General features: G+C 38.4%; 1 protein-coding gene across 1 annotated transcript in view; it reads right to left on the bottom strand.

The window, feature by feature from the left end:
* The window catches only part of OCA2 (OCA2 melanosomal transmembrane protein), a 283,390-nt gene that overhangs the window by 211,793 nt on the left and 55,861 nt on the right, over window positions 1-15,736 (bottom strand). Inside the window, exons 11-13 of the mRNA XM_068968987.1 lie at window positions 15,312-15,368; window positions 14,130-14,254; window positions 8,775-8,913 (exon numbers count right to left, since the gene is read on the bottom strand). Of these exons, the coding sequence (XP_068825088.1) occupies window positions 8,775-8,913; window positions 14,130-14,254; window positions 15,312-15,368 (321 nt within the window). The remainder of the gene's footprint in view (window positions 1-8,774; window positions 8,914-14,129; window positions 14,255-15,311; window positions 15,369-15,736) is intronic.

Consider the following 15,736-nt stretch of genomic DNA (forward strand, 5'->3'; position numbering starts at 1 on the left):
AAGCAGCTGCACCACCTCCACACCTGACCCTCACAGGGGCAAACCTAAGTCCTCCAGGGCAGCCTTGGTAGCAAACCCTAGTGGAGGACCCACATGTAGAGGTAGAAATAAAACCGAGGTATAAATAAAACCGCAATTGAAATCGAGGGGCAAGCTGGCTAAGGAAGAAGACCCAAAACATTCCCACCAGCTGTACAAGCAGTAGACTAAATCCACACGATCAACTAGGAAGACTCTGTGCGTATGGAATATATAAAATGTCACTGAGAACTCCCACAAAAGAAAACACACTAGTTCTGATAGCTATGGACATTGGAGGAGAGAACACACAGGAGCAGTATCAGATTAGAATCTGAGCTGTCCCCAGAGCTCGTCCAGAGATCAGAACAGTGCTGGAGGGCATCCTGGGAAGGTGAGGTGGACTGTGATTCCCAGCGAGGGAAAGGACTCTGACAGCAGTGACTCAAGAAAAACATTTATTATCCTTCTGCTTTGACTTGTTTTTATGTTTTGTCTGTACCCAGCAAGGATCTCATTCAAAATTGATGGAGAAAGAAAAAAGTTTTCAGACAAGCAAAAGTTAAGAGAATTCAGTACCACCAAACCAGCTTTACAATAAAATGTTAAAGGGACTTAATAGTCAAGAAATACAAGAGAAGAGAAAGATCTACAAAATCAAACCTAACAATTAAGAAAATGGCAATGAGAACATATATATCAATAATTACTTTAAATGCAAATGTATTAAATGCCAACCAAAAGACACAGACTGGCTGAATGGATACAAAAACAAGATCCATATATATGCTGTCTACAAGAAACCCACTTCAGACCTAAAGACACACATAGACTGAACGTGAGAGGCTGGAAAAATATATTGCATGCAAATGGGAAGCAAAAGAAAACTGGAGTAGCAATCCTCATATCAGACAAAACAGACCTTAAAATAAGAATATTACAAGAGATAAGAAAGGACACTACATAATGATCAAGGGATCAATCCAAGAGGAAGACATAACAGTTGTAAATATATTTGCACCCCACATAGGAGCACCTCAATACATAAGACAAACTCTAACAGACCAAATGGAGACAGTAACGCAATAATAGTAGGAGACTTAACACCCCACTCACACCAATGAACAGATCATCAAAACAGAAAATTAATAAGGAAACACAATCTTAAATGATACATTAGATGAGATAGATCTCATTGATATCTTCAGGACATTCCATCCAAATGCAGAATATACCTTCTTAAGTGTGCATGGAATATTCTCCAGGATAGACCACATCCTGGGTCATAAATCAAACCTAATAAATTTAAGAAAATTGAGATCATATCAGTCATCTTCTCCAACCACAACACTATGAGGCTAGATACCAATTACAAGAAAAAACTGTAAGAAACACAAACACATGAAGATTAAAAAACATGTTTCTAAATAACCAACAGGTTACTGAAGAAATCAAAAGGGAAATTTAAAAATTTCTAGAAATGAATGACAATGAAAAACAACAACTCAAAACCTATGGGATGCAGCAAAGCAGTTCTAAGAGGAAACTTTATAGCAATACAATCCTACCTCAAGAAACAAGAAAAACATCGAATAGACAACCTAACTTACACATAAACAACTGGAAAAATAAGAACAAAAAAAAACCAAAATTAGTAGAAGGAAAGAAATGATAAGAATCCGAGCAGAAATAAATGAAAAAGAAATGAAAGAAACAATAGTAAAGATTAATAAAACTAAAACCTGATTCTTTGAGAAGATAAACAAAATTGACAAACATTTAGCCAGATTCATCAAGAAAAAAAGAGAGAAGAATCAAATCAACAAAATTAGAAATGAAAAAGGAGAGGTTATGACAGACAATGCAGAAATAAAAAGGATTGTAAGAGACTATTATGAAAAACTATATGGTAATGAGTTGGATAACCTGGGAAAAAATGGACAGATTCTTAGAAAAGTTCAATCTTTCAAGACTGAACTGGGAAGAAATAGAAACTATGAACAACCCAATTAAAAGCTCTGAAATTGAAGCTGTGGTCAAAAAACAAAAGCCCAGGACCAGATGGCTTCACAGGAGAATACTATCAAACTTTTAGAGAAGAGTTAATGCCTATCCTAAAACTTTTTCAAAAAATTTCAGAGGAAAGGACACTTCCAAACTCATTCTATGAGGCCACCATCACCTTGATATCAACACCAGACAAGAACAACACAGAAAAAGAAAACTACAGGCCAATATCACTGATAAACATAGATGCAAAAATCCTCAATAAAATTTTAGCAGACAGAATTCAGCAACACATCAAAAAGTTCATACACCATAATCAAGTTGGATTTATTCCAGGAATGCATGGATTCTTCAATATACAAATATCAATCAAGGTGGTATACCATATTAACAAATTGAAAGATAAAAACCATATGATAATCTGAATCAATGCAGAAAAAGCCTTTGACAAATTTCAGCACCCATTTATGAGTAAAACTCTTCAAAATATGGGCATAGAAGGAACCTACCTCAACATAGTAAAGACCATATATGATAGGCCTACAGCAAATATTATTCTCAATGGTGAAAAATTGAAAGCATTCCCCCTAAGATCAGGAACAAGACAAGGATGTCCACTTTCACCACTATTATTAAACATAGTTCTGGAAGTTCTAGCTAGAGCAATCAGAGAATAAAAAGAAAAGAAAGGAATCCAGATGAGAAAAGAAGAAGTGAAGGTCTCACTGTTTGCAGATGATATGATATTGTACATAGAAAACCTGAAAGATAGTATCAGAAAATTGCTAGAGCTAATCAGTGAATTTAGCAAAGTTGCAGGATACAAAATCAATACACAGAAATCACTTGCATTTCTATATACTAACAATGAAAAATCAGAAAGAGAAATTAAGGAATCAATCCCATTCACCATTACAACAAAAAGAATTAAATATCTAGGAATAAACTCACCTAAGGAGACAAAATAACTCTACACAGAAAATTATAAGACACTGATGAAAGAAATCAAAGATGACATAAACAGATGGAGAGATATTCCATGTTCCTGGGTAAGAAAAATAGGAAGAATCAATAGTGTGAAAATATCTATACTACAAAAAGCAATCTACACATTCAGTGCAATCCCTATCAAATTACCAATGGCATTTTTCACAGAACCAGAACAAAAAATTTCACAATTCATATGGAAACACAAAAGACCCTGAATAGCCAAAGCAGTCTTGAGAAAGAAGAATGGAGCTGGAGGAATCAACCTTCCTGGCTTCAGATTATACTACAAAGCTGCAGTCAACAGAAATATAGACCAATGGAACAAGAGAGAAAGCCCAGAAATAAACCCATGCACCTATGGGTACCTTATTTTTAACAAAGGAGGCAAGAACATACAATGGGGCAAAAACAGTCTTGTCAATAAATGATGCTGGAAAAACTGGACAGCTACACGTAAAAGAATGAAATGAGAACACTTCCTAACACCATACACAAAGATTAACTCAAAATGGACCTAAATGTAAGACCAGAAACTATAAAACTCTTAGAGGAAAACAGAGACAGAACACTTGATGACATAAATCAAAGCAAGATCCTCTATGACCCACCTCTTACAGTTACATAAATAAAAATAAATAAGTGGGACCTGATTAAACTTAAAAACTTTTGCACAGCAAAGGAGACTATAAGCAATATGAAAAGACAACCCTCATAATGGGAGAAAATAATAGCAAATTAAACAACTGACAAAGGATTAATTCCCAAAATACACAAGCAATTCATACAACTCAATACCAGAAAAACAAACAACTGAATCAAAAAGTTAGAAAAAGACCTAAACAGACATTCCTCCAAGGAAGACATACAGATGGCTAACAAACACATCAAAAAGATGCTCAACATCTCTCATTATTAGAGAAATGCAAATCAAAACTACAAGATACCACTTCATGCCAGTCGGAATGGCCATCATCAAAAAGTCTACAAACAGTAAAAGCTGGAGAGGCTGTGGAGAAAAGAGAATGCTCTTACACTGTTGGCAGGAATGTAAATTGATACAGCCATTATGGAGGATGGCATGGAGACTCAAAATTGTTCATATGTAAAATCTGAAGGAATCTACATCTATTTTACTGTAAATTATCTTTTCTATTAAGAATTTTAAAGTTTTGACCTTTATATTTATGTCTATAATCCACAATTCAGTTAATCTTTTGATAAAGTAGAAGGTGTGGACTGAAATTCATTTCTCCTGCATATGTATGTTCATTCATTCCAGGACTATATGTGAAAAAATTATCCTTTCTCCACTTAATTGGCTTTGCACCTTTGTCAAAAGTCATATATGTAAGGATTTATATCTGAAATTTGCATCTGATATTTATATCCTTTGTTCTATTTACCTTCCACCTATCTTGATGCTAACCACACTGTTTTTGTTATTTGTGGCTTTATAATAAGTTGTGAAATTAGGTAGTACTAGCCCTTCCAATTTGTTCTGCACTTTAAGACTTGTTTATGATCATTCTGGATACTTTGAATTTCCATATAAATTTTAAAATCAGTTTGTCAATTTCTACAAAAAGAAAAATTTGCTGTTTTTTTATAGGAATTGCATGACTCTATAGATCAATCTAGGGAGAACTAATACTTTAATGATGTTGAGTTTTCTGATCCATGACCAAAATATATCACCCCATCTATTTTTATCTTAATTATTATCTGCAATATTTTGTTGTTTTTTTGCATGTGTGGTCAGATTTCACTTATTTTATATATTGATGCTATTGTAAATGGCATTTTTATTTCAGCTTCCAATTGTTTGTTGTTAGAATATAGAAAACCATTAATTTTTCTATGTTGATCCTGTATTGTACACTTGTTAATTTTAGTTATGATTTTTCAGAAGTTTTTGTTTTGTTTTTTTCTTTTGTAGATTCCTTCAGATTTTACACATGAACAATCATGTAATATGCAAAAAGACTTAATTCTTCCTTGCCAGTGTGGATGCCTTGTATTTCTTTTCTTGACTTATTGTACCACCAAGAGCCTCCAGTAAAATGCATTTAAGTGGTAAGAACAGACATCTTTGTCTTGTTTCTGATCTGAGGAAAATATTCAGTTTTCCTCTTTTAACTATGATGCTGGCCATAATATTTTCATAGATGCTCTTTATCAAGCTGATGAAGCTCACTTTTTCGCTACTTTATTGAGTGACTTGATCAGTAATGGATGTTGAATTTCCCAAATATTTTTCTATATCTATTGAGATAATCATATGGATTTTCTCACTTAGTTTGCTATTAAACTGCATTGGTTGACATTTTCAAATATAGCACCAATCTTCCACTTCTGGGATAAATTCCACTTATTATGTATTATTCATTTTATAAGTTGTTAAATTGGATTAGCTAATTTTAAAATATGTTATTTGTGCTTATAAAAAGTATTTGTCAACAACTTTCTTATCCTGGTTTTATCTGCTTTAGGCATCAGGCCCTTATAAAGTAAGTTGAGAAGTATACTCTCCTCTTCAATTTGCTATAAAATTTTGTGTAGAATTGGTATTGTAGTATTACTGCTTCCTTAAACATTTGGTAGAGTTCACAAAAGCTATCTTAGCCTGAGTTTTTTGTTTGCTTTGCTTTGTTCTTTCTGGGAAGATTTTTCATTACAAATTCAATTTTTTTAATAGATATAGGGCTACTCAGGTTACCTAGTTCCTCTTGAGTGAGGTATGTCTTTCAAGGGAATTGCCCGTTTAATCTAAATTGTGAAAGTTATTGACTTAGAGTTGTTCACAATACTCCCTAACAATGTCTTAAATGTCTGTGTGCTCTGTAGTGATATAATTCTCTTATTCCTGATACTGGCAATTTATGTCTTCTCTCTTATTTTCTTCTCAGTTTGGCCAGAAGTTTGTCAGAATCATTTATCCTATCAAAGAATTAGCTTTTTCTTTCATTGATTTTCTCTATTGTTTTTCCTGTTCTCCATGCTGGTCTGTGTTTCTTCAGCTTACTTTCAGTTTAATTTGCTCTTCCTTATCTAGTTTCTTCGGACTGAAGCTGAGGTCACTAATTTGAGACAATTCTTCTTTTCTAATTCGTATTTAATGGTATATAATCCCTTCTAAATACTGTTTTAGAGCAGGGACCAGAAAACTACACTTGCAGTCTAGAATATAGACATGCACATTCATTTGTGTGTTGTCTGGGGCTGCCTTTCTGCAACAGTGGCAGAGTTGAGAGATTGCATCAGGGACCGTAAGGCCCATATGCCTGTAATAGTAAGTATATGGCCTTTTAAGAAGTTTGCTGACTCCTGCTTGAAAGGAATCCTAAAAATTAAAAAAGATATAAAAGATATAAAACATATATCTTTCATGTTTCTTTCTATTTTTTAATTTAAATTTATTTATTTTAATTGGAGGTTAATTAATTTACAATATTGTATTGGTTTTGCCATACATCAACATGAATCTGCCACGGGTATACACGTGTTCCCCATCCTGAATCCCCCTCCCTTCTCCCTCCCCATACCATCCCTCTGGGTCATCTCAGTGCACCATGTTTCTTTTCAACTTAATGAACATCTGGAATACAGTAAAAAAAAAAAAAAAAAGTTTTAATGCACTTGTCTGTTAATTATAACACTTGTGTCTATTCTGGGTTGATTCCAAATGGTTCATACTCTCCTCGTGATAGATCAAATTTTCTTGTTTCTTTGTGTGCCTGGTAATCTTTGATTGGATGTCAGACACTGTGATTTTTACCTTGTGTGTTGTTGGATATTTTTGCATTCCTATAAATATTCTTGATGTTTGTTTTTGGATGTAGTTAAACTATTTAAAAACAATTTGATTATTTGAGGTTTTTTAGATTTATTAGGTGGAATCAGGGCCAATACCTCATGAATTAAGAGGTTTACAGTCTTCCTGGCAGAAACAGACATTTTTCTTGGCCCTCAGTGTATCAAGCACTCTTCCCTCTAATCTTTTTGGGTTATTCTTCCCCCGGACACAGGTAGTTTCCCTCTGCAAGTTCTCAGAGGTTCTCTCTGTCTCCAACTCTCCCCTCTCTGGTTCTTGTCTTGTTCCCTCCAAAGTCAGTTCTACCTCCCCGACTCTAGAAATATGGTAGGCTCCACAAGGGTTCTCTTTCCCTGAACTGCATCCTGGAAAATCTCTCAAGTCAGTGAGCTGGGGAAACCATAAGTTCATTTCATTTGTTTCCCATTTCTCAGGGATCAGTTTTGGTTTGTTTCTGGTTTTGTTTTTTGGATTTTGGTTTATTTTCTTTTTGGATGTCTCAAGCAAGAGGGTAAATACAGTCCCTGTTACTCCCTCTTGGTCAGAGCAGCTTTTTTTTTTTTTTTCTGATGTATAGCCACACACAAACATTCGTGCAGACTACATGCACCAAAATAAGTGGCTTCCCTTGTAGCTCAGCTGGTAAAGAATATGCCTGCAGTGCAGGAGACCCGGGTTCAATCTCTGGGTCAGGAAAATCCTCTGGAGAAAGAAACTGCAACTCACTCTGGTATTCTTGCCTAGAGAATTGCAGGGACAGAGGATCCTGCCAGGCTACAATCCATGGGGTTGCAAGAGTCAGACACGACTTAGTGACTAAACCATCACCAAGCAACAAAGCAAAATATTGAGAGGATTTATTTCTGGATGGTGGGATTATGACAATTTTTTTATTTCTGATATGTGTGTGTGTGATTGACATTCTCTAAAATAAATGTATTACTATACAATAAAAATAATAAAACATTATTTTCCTGTGAAAATAGGTCTCTCTCTCATGTGTATGCAACCTATCCTGGGTGACAGATTACAAAGCAAATTACAGAGTCCACACACTTTCTGGTGTGCTCATGTGACATGGTCAGGAGGGGCCTGCTGCTCAGCTCATGCAGTAAGACTGGTGAAGTATCACAGTTGGCTTTCAGAGCAACCAGGGAGTATTAAATTTAGCCAAAGTATCTAAGTTGTACCCTGAATCTCTAGAACACAGTAGGCCCACAAAATGCCCTTCAACACCTTAGAGCCATGAACTCTCAAAGGCTTAAATATTTTTATGAAAGACAGCAAATATACACAAACATACTAACACACTTCAGAGACACACAGGCATAAATATATCACTTATAATAAGTGACACCAATTTGAAAGCATTTTTATTGATACTTCAAAGAAGAGATATTGAGAAAATTCTAATGATCAAAGAATGACAAATCAAAATTAATTGTATAATTTAACTTTAACTCTAAGATAGGTAAAATACCATTTGCACTCTCTTTAATACTTGCTTTTATTTTTGTTTACAAGAAATTATATATTAATAAGAGCTTACCAAAAATCCAGAAAGACTTTCATTTTCTCACCCTTATTTTAAAAAACTTAAGTTCTTCATCAATGAAGAACTTATTCATCTACCTCAGTTGAAAAATGAGAGGGAGCAGATCATTTAGTTCTTAATATTGTTGGAAGAAACCTCAATTCCCATTAATATATTACGGCATACTATGACTAAATAGAAAACGTAACCATTTTCTCAAAATTTTATCAGAATGAGAATGAAGTCAATTCAGACCACTACATTAGAGGATCAGTCACCTAACCTCCCACTCTCCAGAGGACCAAGAACACTCCATAAGAAGAAGTGATATCCATGTTGGTAAAGTATTACTAAATGTGCAAGTAAGCTGGGGTCTATATGTATTGGAAACAATGTGATTATAGTGATACATACCATCTTCCTCAACTCCTGGTTGGAAACAATAATGACATTTGGTGGGTCCCCAATGGCAGTGGCAGCTCCCCCAATGTTTGTGAAGATCACTTCTGCAATCAGGACTTGTCTTGGATCAAGGTTGAGCACCTCACACAATCTGTCATAAATGAAGGAAAGTGAAAACAGTCCCACTATCCATATTGTGAAAGGCACATGTGTGACCTAAATATTTTCAAAGCACTTGCAGGTATAAGAAGCATGCACACACACACACACACACACACACACACACACACATATCTATGAGAAAGGCAATGCTGAGGGGTAAACAATGACAACAGCGCTATAGAGCTACAGGATAAAGTTGACTCTCAGCCCTAGACTTCTCTGAAAGTTAACACACAACCCATTTGAACCATCCATGTGAAAATACATTCCTGCCTCACCCCCACAGGTCTGGAGGAAGCACTCGGTGTACAGGCTCCCTTGCAGGGCAGGAAGTGGAACAGATGAATGCATCTTTGCCACCAGACCCCTCTGAGTCAAGGTGGGGCTGGAGCACAAAGCACTGCCGCCCAGTGGCTCACACCACACCTGCCAACCTAGCTCCTTACTCACCTTACCTTTTCAAAAGCTGAGGCACTGTGCTTAATTCTAACAAGGAGTACACATTCTATAGCAGTGGCTTTCCACCTTAGCTAAACATTAGATTTGTCTGGGGATCTTAACAGTCTTGCTACCCAGCTCATGATAGAACAACCCCGGGAGATGAGCTTAAGCAGCAGCATTTACAGCCCCCCAAGTGGTCCACTGAGCACACAGTTGAGAAAGGATGCTCTAAAGAAAGTTCAGGGAAAACCTCATGGTGTCTCCTCCACCCACCCACTACATTGCCTACTTTCTTACAGAAGCTAGTGTGGGTCTGGATGTTGGCAGCAAGGGGAGCCCCTGCTGCACTCAAGGACCTTTTTTGGTGGGGGTGCCCTGTGGCATGAGGGATCTTGGTTCCTTATCAGGGAGTGACTCCATACACCCTGTAAATGGAAGCTCATAGTCTTAACTACCAGACCACCAGGAAAGTGCCTCAAGGGTCCTTTCTACTATCTTCTGGCTCAGAGTATAGCCAGCAGCTCTTCTGAGTAGGATTGGCCTACAGAGCTGTATAGAAGTTGAGAAGGGAGTTCAAAAAAGAGGATCAGACTCCAATCAACAGCAGCAGCTTTCAACTAAGGAAGCACCAGGCTCTGCTTTTAATAAGAAAAGGATTAGTCTGTGCTAATCAACAATGCCAGATTTGGATGTCTAACTATAAAGATGCTGTGCTGTGCTGTGCTTAGTCGCTCAGTCATGTCCGACTCTTTGCTCATGGACTGTAGCCCACCAGGCTCCTCTGTCCATGGGGATTCTCCAGGCAAGAATACTGGAATGAGTATCTCCTCCAGGGGATCTTCTTAACGCAGTGATCGAACCCAGGTCTCCTGCATTTCAGGAGGATTGTTTACCATCTAAACTACCAGGGAAGCCCAACTCTAAAGACTAATGTTACTCAACTCAGACAGAGGCAGAAGAAATGTGATTAAGCTTAGAGAGTCACAAAGAATATAATAGTATAATATAAACAGTGAATCTGAGCACACCAATCATGAACGATGCAGTTTGTATACTAATAAAAGGAATTGCTATTCTCACATAGCAATTATAGTGTGCTCACTCACCTAGAGCCAGACATCCTGGAGTGTGAGGTCAAGTGGGCCTTAGGAAGCATTACTACAAACAAAGCTAGAGAAAGTGATGGAATACCAGCTGAGCTAGTTCAAATCCTAAAAGATGATGCTGTTAAAGTGCTGCACTCAGTAAGCTAGCAAATTTGGAAAACTCAGCAGTGGCCAAAGGACTAGGAAAAGTCAGTTTTCATTCCAATCCCAAAGAAAGGCAAAGCCAAAGAATGCTCAAACTACCACACAATTGCACTCAACTCACACACTAGTAAAGTAATGCTCAAAATTTTCCAAGCTAGGCTTCAATAGTATATGAACCAAGAACTTCCAGATGTTCAAGCTGGATTCAGAAAAAAGCAATGGAACCAGAGATCAAATTGTCAACATCTGCTGTATCATAGAAAAAGCAAGAGAATCCCAGAAAAACATCTATTTCTGCTTTATTGACTATGCCAAAGCCTTTGACTGTGTCAGAACAAACTGCGGAAAATTCTTCTTCAAGAGATAGGAATATCAAACCACCTTACCTACCTCCTGAGAAATCTGTATGCAGGTCAAGAAGCAACAGTTAGAACTGGACATGGAACAACAGACTGCTTCCAAATTGGGACAGGAGTACGTGAAGGCTGTATTGTCACTCTGCTTATTTAATTTATATGCAGAGTACATCATGTGAAATGCGGGTTGGATAAAGCACAAGCCAGAATCAAGATTGTCAAGAGAAATATCAATAACATCAGATATGCAGATGACACCACCCTTATGGCAGAAAGCAAAGAGGAACTAAAGAGACTCTTGATGAAAGTGCAAGAGGAGAGTGAAAACTGGCTTAGAACTCAGCATTCAAAAAACTAAGATCATGGCATTTGGTCCCATCATGTCATGGCAAATAGATGGGGAAACAAGGGAAACAGTGACAGACTTTATTTTCTTGGCCTCCAAAATCACTGCAGATGGTGACTACAGTCATGAAATTAAAAGATGCTTTCTCCTTGTAGGAAAAGCTATGACAAACCTAGGCAGCATATTAAAAAGCAGAGACATTAATTTGCTGACAAAGGTCCATCTAGTTGAAGCTATGGTTTTTCCAGTAGTCATGTATGGATGGACCATAAAGAAAGCTGGGCACCAAAGAACTGATGCTTTTGAACTGTGGTGTTGGAGAAGACTCTTGAGAGTCCCTTGGACTGCAAGGAGATCAAACCAGTCAATCCAAAAGGAGATCAGTCCTGAATATACATTGGAAGGGCTGATGCTAAAGTTTAAGCTCCAATACTTTGGCCACCTGATGATGCAAAGAACTAACTCATTGGAAAAGACCCTGGTGAGAGGGTAACAGACAGGAAGGCTAGGGGGTCTCCAAGTGATGGAAATAGGCTGCAAGGGTCACGTGTTTTTTATTTCTCTCTTAAGTGGCAGGAGGAAACAAACTACAAGTGTCAGATTTTTTTCCCCTTCTCTATACAAAATTAAAAGGAGGTTTATCTTAAAATTCTGTGTTGCCATGACAACACCTGGCTCCACCTGAACTTAACTTCTCAAACCTTGAGCTAACCAATGCGTTTTTCTTGTGGAAATGCTCTTCTTAAGCTATGTTAATGAACTATGTATTTAAGACTCAGAACCTATAAGGGCTCAACAAACCTGTATATTTTACTGATACACTGTTCTCCTAATCTATGTTAATGAAACTATATATTTACTTGGAAACCTGCCTTTCTTCAAAATTCATGTCGATCGTTTTGTGGCCTGGGATGATTCACCTGGCACCAATGTTATCTCAAAATGTATGTTGTGGTTGAGAGACCTGGTGCCACTCTGAGTTTTGAATCATCTCCTTTCTCTAATTAAGAACTCACTGATAGGTATAGACTAGCAGGCGGGTACTGTTTCTACCCCCTTCTGATGTCTATGTCAAAAGCTTTCTCTATCTCTTTTACACTTTAACAAAACTTTATTAAATACACATAAGCTCTGAGAGATCAAGCCTCGTTATTGACCCCGAATTGAATTCTTCTCCAGAGACCATGAATCCCGGTGTCTAGATTCAAGGTGGGAGGAGAAGGGGACAACAGAGGATAAGATGGTTGGATGGCATCACCGACTCAATGGACATGAGTTTGAGCAAGCTCCGGGAGTTAGTGATGGACAGGAAAGCCTGGCATGCTACAGTCCATGGGATAGCAAAGAATCAGACATGACTGTGCAACTGAACTGAACTGATTCTCACATAAAATTACAAAGCCAGTTCCTAGCAGAGTGAGGATGTAAACAAATCCCAGCAAGGCTGAGACAATCTTCAGTCGTACAAGCTGTACAGGGATGTTGAGAATCAGGGTGCCATCATCAGAGTGTGTAGTGACTTGCTGGAATCTGGCACATTGTGAGATGGTTTCAAACCACTGTCAGTAGCAGAGTTGCCCTGGTTGGAGGGTGGTAGGTGTGAACTGCCTCTTGCCCACTGAAGTGTCCAGGGGCAGGGTTGGTTTTAGCATATGCTTTATCCACCATTTACCCTCAGAAGAATTATAGCTCTGGATATTGGGAGGTGCTACACCTCCTGTGCAGGAAGGCTAAATCTAGTGTCTTGCCCCTCAAATCCATACTTAGACATGGACCATGACAGTGCAGCCAGGCTTGCAGAAGCCTGGGCAACAGATTAACTCATAACATTGCAGGCCAATCCACGGGATGCTGCTAACTCTCTGTTCCTCTCTACCCTTCTTCTCCTCTTCCTACTCCACATTCTAACTTACTCCTCCTCTGAGGGTCACTACTCTCCCAAACACCAAAGGCATCACCCAGAATTAGTCCTGAGCTCTGGAAGTAGCCCCTTGTTGATGACATTGAACTTGCTGAGGGTCATGCCTCATAAGCAGGAGAATCTCTTATCTGGTAGAATCCTCAGAACACTAGCTTGTTTTAATTCCTTTGATGGAAAACCCAGATCAGTGCAGCTGAAGTGAGTTGTCCTCAGCTGAAGTGAGGACATTTAGAAAAATGTCCTTACTACCTAGCTTCCCAGAAGCCACCAGGCATACCTGTAACACCTCAGTCTCTCTAGAACCAGCCAGCACCAGCACATGTTGAGTCTAAGCAGGGGAAGACCATGATATGCTAAGAAGCATCTTTAAAATAAAGGACATAAAGTCTAGATAAAAGTGTAGGTCCATGACCTTGGAAGGGGCTGCACAATCACAGGCTGAAGCCCAAGCCCCAGTAGGCCCCATGCAATCAGTCCCACAAATGAAATGGTTGGAATTAAAAGGAGCAAAATGGAATCAAACTGAATTTCTCTTTCCCAAAGTTACCTTGCAAGGCCTTGCCAGGCTAGGTCTTGCAACCCTCCAATAATCCCACAAGGATCCTGCCAGAGCAAGACAGTAGCCCCATCTCCTGCTCTCTGGCTGAGAACCCCATAAAGCCCATGGAGTAGAACTCCTGGCCCCTGATGCTCTGTCCCACAGGACATAAACATTTGTGTGTCCTGATTCCTGTAGGCATTTCTGCAACCACTGCTACTGCCATCACAGCTGTGCAGTCAGAGCCACAGTCCCAGTGGATGTGCAGGTCAGACCCCATCATGTGGGAGGAGGGCAGCCAGCACACACTGCCATCAGCTGGCCTGATGTCCACACAAGGCCACTTTGCATACCTTATGGTCACGGGAGTGAAGAGGAGCACTGTTGTGACATTGTCCAGGAAAGCAGAAAGGACAGCAGCAACGAGACACAGCATGAAGATCATGGTCCACACTCTTCCTCGGGACAATTGGTATGCCTGGAATGCAATAAAGAAGAAGCTAGGACCAATGGGGCCAGAAAACAGATGCAACTTTTCATTAGGGACTCTAAGAACTAAGGGTCTAAATAAACACTACATGGTGGATTAAAACTTAGACCTACAAACTCCTAAACCAGCTGAGATGAGGCAGTAATGACTGGACCTGAACTTTTAAATCCATGCGGGCCTACACTCCTTCCCTCCAATTCTCATTTCAGTACCTTGCGATGGTCTATCTCTCATAAGGTGACAATCTGTCATGTCTGTATCTTTTTACACACTCCTTTTGGTTGGACAGCCTGGGCTGTGACTTTGGGATTCACCTGACCCTAGAGTCTGCTGATCTTTGGGGATCTAGGGGTTGCTTTTAGTACCAAGGTATTGGGAGGAAGAGGCCAGATAGCTACCTGGGAGACGCAAGATAGTGCACAAAATTGGCAAAAATCATGACATGGTTCTATCATTCAAAGTTTGGAAAGGACTTCATAAATAACTAATTTTTTAAAAGAACTTATCAGTTTCAAAAAAAAAAATTCAAGCCCAGCCCTGGTTTGCATTAGTCTTTTCCTCCCAATTCTGATGATAGGATCAACACAAATTCTACCAGTCAGAAAATGGTGAAGGATTCCCCAAGGTCCCAGTTATAAAAATGAATGCTTATATGTTCAATGTCATAAAGTAATCATTGAAATTATTTCACTTAAAAGCAGAGTAATCAGAAACTGATGACTTAAAATATTTACTCTGAAGTGCAAAACAGTTTTTGTGCATAGCTCTCAACCTGCCAATTTGAACACCATCACACAAATAGTCAACTTGAATACTAGTCTCCTTGATCCTCTTCTTTGGTTATTTGTTGAGAATCTGAAAGTGATGCTCAAAGACACTTTATTTAGCATAGCAATTATACTCAGGTTTGCAGCAGTGATTTTGAAAAGGAGGACAGAATTTTAAAATATTTGCTTTAAAACATAGTTTTATTCACTATAAATATGTAATGGCAGAAAAAAAGTATCAATTGATACATAACTATTAAATGCCACATCATACATACCTTTACAGCACAATAATCAAAAAATCCAGTTTCTGAAAATATGGCTACTAAGATCATCTATAGGGAAAAGAGAAAAAGGAGACAGAGAATGTTTCAGAGCACCATCCTGAAATGACATCAGTGACCACTTACACATCTGAGCTCTGGCCTCTATATGAAAGCTACCACCTCATCAAACGTCTCACTCTTTTGTTGAGTGTTGTCCACTTACTAACTCTCTGAATCAAGCCCCTTACTAGAGGATTTGCACCTTTACATTTGTCCAAGAGTATGTGCCCAAAGTACATTATCATTCCATCTGAACTTCACAATAAACATCTGCGTTATAATTACTCTCTGACTTATAGACCAGGAAACTGTCAGGCAGAAAGGAAAAGTGACTTGCTCACAGTCACAAAGCTAGAAACAGGGCAGGAAATAGGATA

The sequence above is a fragment of the Capricornis sumatraensis genome, chromosome 3, assembly GCF_032405125.1.
Source record: "Capricornis sumatraensis isolate serow.1 chromosome 3, serow.2, whole genome shotgun sequence".
Lineage (NCBI taxonomy): Eukaryota > Metazoa > Chordata > Mammalia > Artiodactyla > Bovidae > Capricornis > Capricornis sumatraensis.